General features: G+C 39.8%; 1 protein-coding gene across 1 annotated transcript; it reads right to left on the bottom strand.

Moving 5' to 3' along the window:
• Positions 1–5,909: 5,909 nt before the first annotated feature.
• Positions 5,910–7,053, bottom strand: LOC141421770 (olfactory receptor 5J3-like). Its single transcript, XM_074069456.1, has one exon. It carries the CDS (start codon positions 6,972–6,974, stop codon positions 6,015–6,017), a length of 960 nt encoding a protein of 319 aa, XP_073925557.1. The 5' UTR covers positions 6,975–7,053; the 3' UTR covers positions 5,910–6,014.
• Between the last annotated feature and the right edge of the window lie 1,513 nt (positions 7,054–8,566).

Genomic DNA, 8,566 nt, shown 5'->3' on the forward strand with positions numbered 1-8,566 from the left:
TTAATGCTTAGACCTGTATGTAGTTCTTTTACTTTTGCTGTTCCATTTCCATGGTATGAATGCTCCCTATTTCACTTATTCATGTCTGTTGTTGATGGACATTTGTGCTGCTTCCACTTTTTTGCTGTGACAAACAATGCTGCTATAAGCATTTCTGGTACATATTTCACAATGACAACATGGAAGAATTTCTCTAGTTTATATGCCTCCTGATAGAACTGTTGAATTATAGTGTGTATACACACATACCTTTTAAAATTTGATGCCAAATTATTGTGAAAAGTGTCCAATTTACACACTGCCATTTTCACATCCTTACTAACAGTTGCAATAGCTGTTTTTTTGAGGTGCTGGGGATTGAATCCAAGGTCTTATACATGCTAGGCTAGCACTCTACCATTTGAACTATGCCTTAGTCCTTCTGTTTTTATTTTGTTTTTGAGACAGGGTCTTGAAATTACATTTGCCTGGGTTGCGTGATCCTCCTGCCTCAACTTCCCGAATAGCTATGATTACAGGTGTATGCCACCATGCTCAACTATGATTTTTCTTTTCTGATTTGGTGGGTATAAAACTGTAACTGAAGTTGGGTGCTGGTGGCTCATACCTGTAATTATAGCTAGTCAGGAGGATCATGGTTTAAAGCCAGCTGGGGCAAATACTTTGTGGGACCCTATCTCGAAAAAACCCATCACAAAAAAGGACTGGTGGAGTGGCTGAAGGTATAAGCCCTGAGTTCAAACCCCAGTACCAAAAAAATATATATATATCTTGGGATTTTAATTGTTATTTCCCTAATTGTCAAGAAGATTTTAGCTGGATGTTGTTGGCTCATGCTTGTAATCCTAGTTACTGGGGAGGCAGATATGAGGAGATTGTAGTTTGAAGTCGGCCTGGGCAAAATAGTTCCTGAGACCCTATCTCAAAAATGCCCAACAGAAGAAAAAGGCTGGCTGAGTGGCTCAAGTGATAGAGCACCTGCTGAACAAGCATGAGACCTTGAGTTCAAACCCCAGTACCACCACCAAAAAAAAAAATGATTTTCATATGTTTATTAGAAAATCATGTCCTGCTTCTCTTTAGTAGCTGTGAGATGTATGAATCAAGTTGAGAACTTGCTAGATCCTCTTTTCTTCATCAGTAAAAGGAGGATAACAATATATACATTGCAAGATATTTCCCTTTAGTGTGAAAGGCTACGTTATCATCAAAATGACATTTACTTAGCTTACTTTTATGTTTTTATTTTTATGTATTTTTCGAGATGCAATCTTGCTATATATCCCTTGAACTCATGATCCTCCTGCCTCAGGCTCCTGACCACTGACTTATCTTACTTTTAGATATCATATTGACTAGTATTGCTCTTGGAGGGTAGGTCACTGGGGGGAGCATCTCCAAATGATGTAGTGATGAGGGAAGAGATGACAGGAACTTTCAGAGAGGCAGCCAGGGAGGAAGAAGAAGGCAATATCAGCTGGTGAAAAAAAAATCCTAAAGTTTTATCATTCTAGTTAAGGTAAGTGAACCTTTACAAAAGCTCAAAATTCAGTGACTTAACACAGTTTTCTCAGCTGGAAGCAGAGGAAATAGATAGTCAAGAAGTACAACACCTACCTACTTCCTACTTTTTTTTTTTTCTTTGGTGGTATTGGGGTTTGAACTCTGGGCCTCATGCTTGGTAGGCAGACACACTACAACTTGAGCCATTCTGCCAGCTCATATGTCTATCAACACAAATAGGTTTCTTTTTTTTTTGGGTTTGAACTCAGGGCTTTGTACTTGCAATGCAGGCACTCTGCCACTCAAGTAACACCTCCAGTCCCTACCTACTTCTTATGAATTTATGCTTTCAAATGAACTGTCTCTTTTCATTACATTGCTTAGGGGAGAGTCCCACCTCTGTGTAAGAGGCCCCCATCTGTCAGCATGACAGCACATCATGGAATGGAAGCTGCAGTCATACACAGGGTTAACCTGCCGTAACACCCCTTCTCACTATTATAAAGGCAAAGTCAGGTGGCACTGCTGCCCTGTCCTGTTATACCATCCCCACATCAGGCAGCATGGTGACTCTGTTGGAGTCTCCTTTCAATGCTCATTTTAATGTAATTCCCACACAATGGTGAGAGAGGATCAGGGAAGAGGGCTCAGTATAATTTTCTCACTTCTTGGTCTTTGCCATTTTTTGTCCTTTGCTAAAAATATTATCCCAGACTAAATCATGAACTCTGGGATAAACTGAAAGTTATATACTTTGATCAGTCTTAAAATTAGAGCTGGATTGATGAATGTAGATCAGTGCTTCTCAAACTCAAATGTACACACAACTCATTTTGTGATAAAATGCCCCAGATTCGACTCTACTCAATAGCTCTCAGGTGGCTGGGTGCTGGTGGCTCATGACTGTGATTTTAGCTACTCAGGAGGCAGAGAGCAGGAGGCAGAGAGCAGTAGGCAGAGAGCAGTGCTGAGAGTTTGAGACCAGCACTGGGGTTTGAACTCAGGGCCTCACGTTTGCTAGGCAGGTGCTCTTATCGCTTAAGCCACTCTCTGCCAGCATATTTTTTGGTGATGGGGTTTTTCCAAGATAGGTCTCAGGAACTATTTTCCTGGGGCTGGCATCAAACAGTGATCCTCTTGATTTCTGCCTCCTGAGTCCTAGGATTACAGGTGTGTACCACCTGTACATGGCATAATGTGAGATCTTAATTCATACAACTTCTCATAGCTAATAGAGACTTGCAGGGCTTATTTTCTAATAAATACATGAAAATTTCCTTGATAATTAGGGAAATAACTTCTAAAATCCCAAGATACATTTTTATACCCACCAAATTAGCAACAGCAACAACAAATCAGGTAATTCTAGTGTTGGTAAGAATGTGGCATGGGAGTATGTGAACTGAACACTTCTGACAGGTAGAGCCCTGTCATGTGAATGATTTTGCATTTCTTTTCTGATTTTCGTGTTTTCAAAATGCCTCCCTGTTTTATGGATTCTTATTTTCTTGCATGTGTATCATTTCTTAGATGATATATTATGGGGTTTAAAATTAGATAAAATCACTCTTAGTAAATATAACCATGCCATGCATTATTTAATTTTAAAATTCAAGGTAACTAGTGTTATCGGTGCTGGTGCAGTCCGTGATCAGAAGACTTCCAAATTCTTTGTGCCCCATGGCAGGACACGGTGTAAATGGAGTTATTAGGGAAGGGAAACACAAAAGGGAGCATGGTGGCCCAGGTGGAATCTGCTGGCTGAGAGAGCGTGCTTCTCTTCTCCAGGTGCTTTTAAACCTTATGATAACCTATGGGAAGGGAGGAACCAGGTGATTCCCATCCAATTATCAGTGAGTGGGGAGGAGCATGGGTGGTTCCCAGGTCAGGTGAGGGTGATCCGAGCCATCCCTGGGCAACCTATGTACACATACAATATTAAGTCATGTATATGTTTTATAAGTCCCAACTTTCCCTAACTCTAGCCTGCCTCACTATGAGCTCCAACTTTAGACAACTGTCTAAGCTGGTCTCATTTAGTTTTACTGTTTGTAGTGGCACCATACAACTTGAGTGTGCAATTCAAAAGATGTTCAACAGAGAAATGTCAGTCCATGCAATGAGTATTTTGAAATTTCTATTAAAGGAAACAGTCCATCTCAATTATTATGAAATATAAATTAACCAGGACTTTACTTCTCATTTGTTCCATCGGTATTTTACAACCCCTTATAGAATGATGGTGTTAACCAGCTGTTGAATTGGTTAGTGATAAATGTGCACATTTACTAAATTTCATTTTCCTCTGCCAGAGCAAAAGAGATGACACTTTCCATTCTCCCTTACTGTTGAAGCCATAGACTGTTTTAGGTAAGACAGGAAGTGATGTGAAGCAGCTTCAGGCTAGGTCCTTAAAAGGCATTCTTCATGACCTTGACCATTTCCTTCAGCATTAAGATCTTATCTCAGGGGGCATAGGTCGAGATGGTAGCATTGCAAAATGAACAGGGACCAGAGACCACATCATGGAATGTATAAAGCTTCCCTGGGCTGGACCCGATGTGTCGGAAATTACCACACATGAAAACTTTCGTGTCATTAAGTTACTGACATTTTGGGGTTTGTTACTTTCTGCCTGACACTTGTTCTGACTGTTAATTGTGTAGGACCTACCACATTGTTTTGCACCTTAATTGTAGATGAATAAATCAGATTAATTTTACTAAATCTCTTTATCATAATGTTCCAGTTCTGACTCCAATTGCAGGCATGTGCTAAGAATGGAGTTTTTACATTAAAGAAATGTGGAACTGAAGAGGAACTTAGTAAACATTTGCTGAATGAAAGTGAGAAATTTTCACACCCAGTTTCTTGAAAGGATTTAAAAAATTATTCAATTTTAGAATAATGTATCAATAAAAAAGTTTTGGAAATTTATTTTAGTTTTTTTTTTATTTTGTGGTGCTGAGGATCAAACCCAGGGCCTTGTTCATGCTAGGCAAGTGCTCTGCCCCTGAACTACAGTCCAGCATGAAAAATTTTTGAGAAAAATAAAAAGTATTTTTCCCATTGTGCTGCCACTCTAATATAACTTTATTTACCCTTCTGTGAGTTTTTCTGTTACTCATTTTTATTACATGGTTGCAGTTGCATCTGTATGGTCTGGTCTACTGTTTTTCATGTTCTCGCATAGTCTCTTTAAACATGACTTTTAATAGTTGCATTATAATCCCTTTAGGGGATAAATCACTTAATCAATTTTCTTTCTTGAACATTGGGGTTATTTCCAGTTTTTTGTTTTAATACACAATGCTGTGATAGGCCTGTTTGTTTACTAAGTTTCTCTATCTAGAATAATTTCCTTAAGATAGATCTGAAAAAAAGACTTTGTAGTAATCAAAAAATAGTCTGCAACCAAATCAGTTCAGTTTGGACTTTGCATTAGTGTAAGGGTATGCTTTTCAATCCAGTGTTCAACCTTTGGTTAGGTCTTTGAGTTGAGCTTCACTTGTGTGATTCTCACACTTAAGCATATCATATCACATATATATTTAAAGATACTCAGGCTAAATATAAATAAAAGTGTTGAATCATCTCCCCAGGCACAGTATCTTATATAATGCTGTAACTGCCCAAACATCATACACACACCCCCACACCCCTACACCCTTGAGAATTTTGAGATATGCACATACATCTTGCTAGAAAATAGATGTATGAGGTTTTAATAAGACAGCTCAGCAAAATTCATTTGCGATAAGATAAAAGAATATCTTTACCCTGGTAATCTTTCTTTTTGGAACAGGAAGAGCTGGAAGAGAAGAAACTGAGTCATTTGTTGCCCACTCCCACTTCTTTAAATCAGAGGCAAAATAGAAATGATTGTGTTGTCCCTTATCCGTTGTTTCTCAGAAGTTATGGTGCTGGTGGCTCATGCCTGTAATCCTAGTTACTCAGGAGGCAGAGTTCGGGAGGATTGTGGTTTGAAGCCAGCCCTGGGCAAATGGTCTGCAAGACCCTATCTCAAAAAATACCCAACCTCAGAAAGGGTTGATGGAGTGGCTTAAGTGATGAAGTACCTGCCTAGCAAGCATGAGGCCCTGAGTTCAAACCCCAGTACAGCAAGAAGTTATGGCAAGATGCCAATAAAGACTTAACCTGTGGCTTTGGTGTAATTGAAATATCCCTGGTTTTAGTGTAGAATCCCTGTCATTGAATACATATTCTCAATGAATTTAGTTCATTAACTTATTTTTTGGAGTCATGTAGCCTTTATTTCTAAAGTGGGATCATTGTAACAATAGCTGCTAACAATATTGTGGCAAAGATTTGATATGCTATAATGGATACTAAGATGCTTTGTACATTGTAACACTCTACAGAACAGATGGTATTTCTGTTCTCCCTTGTTTCATCACCTCAAAACCAGGGTTGATTTTGGTTAGGTCAATTCATAATGTGACTTAGAAGATGCTTTGTCTTCCTCTTTCTAACAGACAACCTTGCAAGACTCAGCAGGGAAAGATGTTTACTTGGAGCTTCCTCTGCAGGGCATCTTTGACCTCCTTGTTGCGGAGGCTATAGATGAAGGGATTGAGCATTGGAATTATTATGGTGTAGAAGATGGACACTACTTGGCCATTGGTGTCACTAGTAGATCCATGGGGCTGGACATAGGTGAAAACCACGGTGCCATAGAAAATGGCAATGGCCAGGAAGTGGGAGGCACATGTGGAGAGTGCCTTCTCCCGCCCTGCAGCCGAGCGCATCCTCCCAATGGCTACCAAGACCAAGCTGTAAGAGGTGAGGATGACTGTGGCAGGCAGAAGGGTAACCAAGGCAGAGAAGGTATAGAGGACCACTTTTGCTGTGGTTGTGTTGGCACAAGCCAGATGGAGCAGGGGTGGGATGTCACAGAAGTAGTGTGTTACCTGGTTGGGCCCACAGAAAGGCAGGGCAAAGACATTCCCAGTCTGGATAGCAGAATTAACTTCACCAAATGCATAGGAAGCAGCCACCAGCTGGAGACAGGTCTCCTTGGTCATGACAGAACCATAATGGAGGGGTCGGCAGATGGCCATGAAGCGGTCATAGGCCATGGAGGCCAGGAGGAAACTCTCAGCTGTCACATGCACCACAAAGAAGGCCAGCTGGACCACACACCCCTTGACAGAGATGGACTTGTCAGAGGCCAGTAAGTTGGTCAGAAGCTTGGGTGTGACCACAGAAGAATAACAGATATCAAGAAAAGAGAGGACACTGAGAAAGAAATACATGGGGCTATGGAGACGGGAGTCAGTGAAGATGAGTGTCATCATTCCCAGGTTGCCCACTACTGTCATGGCATAGATGAGCAAGAAGGCTCCAAAGAGAAGCTCCTGGAGGTCTGGGTAACTGGAGAATCCCAGCAAGATGAACTTGGTAACTTGGGTAAGGTTGCCACTAGTGAGGGCTAGTTCTCCAGGTGTCATCTGCAGAGGTAACAATTGATAATCGCTCAAACAGCATTTGTTTTAAAATTATTATTAGCATGTAATAGTTACACAAAGGATATATTGTTATATTTACATATGTGCTTATAATATATCTTATTAGATTTACCCTTTTCATCATTCTTCCTTCTCCCCCCTCCCCCCTTCTTGGAATAATTTTAACAGGTTTCATTCTTCTATTCTTCACAAATGAATACAAAATACATCCACCATATTCACTCTTTCCTTTTGCTCACCCTCCTCCCGCTGGAACTCACTCCTGGAAAATACCTGTAAAACAGCATTTCTTTTGTTTTTTTGGCATTTTCCTTTAAAAAAATTTTATAATCCTATTATTGTTGTACTGGGAGTACATTGTGACATTTGTAAAAGTGCTTACAATATATTCTAGTAATATTCACCCCCTCCATCATTCTCCTTTATCCCTCCTCACTCTTTCTTAGAATAGTTTCAACAGGTCTCAGTTTTCTACTCTCATACATGACTACATACTATTTCCACTATATTCACCCTCCCTTACCTCTATCCTGTATCTTCACTGCTCCTACTGGTACCTGTTTTACCTTCCTGTCCTTGTTTTGCAAAAAGACATTTTTGTTTGTTTAAGATAGCTACACAGGGATTTTCATTAGGGCATTTCCATGTATATATAAATTATATCCTGAATTGGTTCATCCCTCCATTTTTCTCCTTTTTACCTTAGTTCCCCTCTTATGGTCATTTCAACAGGCTTAAATATTTTATATTCATTCTTATAGAAAAGGTACATCAACAATATTCACCTTCTTTACTTCCTTCCCCTTCCTGTTAGTGACCTCCTTTTAGCATGAACTGTTTTTCTTTCTTGTTCCTTGTTTACATGTTTGTTCATTGTTTGGTGGGATTTTTGCCTTGGTATTATGCCTGTACATGCATTGTGCTTATGTTCTCCACTGCACTTCCATATCCTTTTCTCTCTGTGCTGTGTTGGCTAGCAGTTTTTCTGTATGTTTACTTGTGCCTTGTTCCTACACAGATGTGTTGTATGTAATTATTATTCACGATCTTTCTTTCCTTCTTTTCTTCCTCCCTTGGTCTCCTCTACCAGTCCCACTTTTGCATACATGTTCAGAATATATTTGTATGCATAGACAATATTGAAACAACATTTCTTGAGTATGAGCTGTGATGCCAAATAGACCTTAGTCTTTTTATTTTTTGAACTAGATAAGGGAGGCACACACCACATGAGCCATGCCTCCAGCCCTTTTTGCTTTTAGTTATTTTTCAAATAGTCCTTTCATTTTTGCCTGGGCTGACCTGGACCAAATCCTCCTAATGATGCCTCCTTTGTGCTTACTGGTTGAGATGGAGGGGGTCTTACTTTTTGCACTGACTAACATTGACCCTCAATCTTCCTGATCATTCTCTCCTGAGTAGCTGTGATAATAGGTGTTAGCCACTGTGCCTGGTCCTTAGATCTGAGTCTTAATTGTGACTGGCATAAACTAGTCATGTATCTTTGGTTAAGCTATATCTATGAATCTTCATTTCTTCATTTGTGAAATCAAGAAAATATTCCTACTTTTCAG

This window comes from Castor canadensis, chromosome 1 (assembly GCF_047511655.1).
Source record: "Castor canadensis chromosome 1, mCasCan1.hap1v2, whole genome shotgun sequence".
Classification (NCBI taxonomy): Eukaryota; Metazoa; Chordata; class Mammalia; order Rodentia; family Castoridae; genus Castor; species Castor canadensis.

Excerpts from the sequence above, each read along its gene's own strand:
- LOC141421770 (XM_074069456.1), bottom strand. The coding sequence starts at position 6,974 with ATGACACCTGGAGAACTAGCCCTCACTAGTGGCAACCTTACCCAAGTT.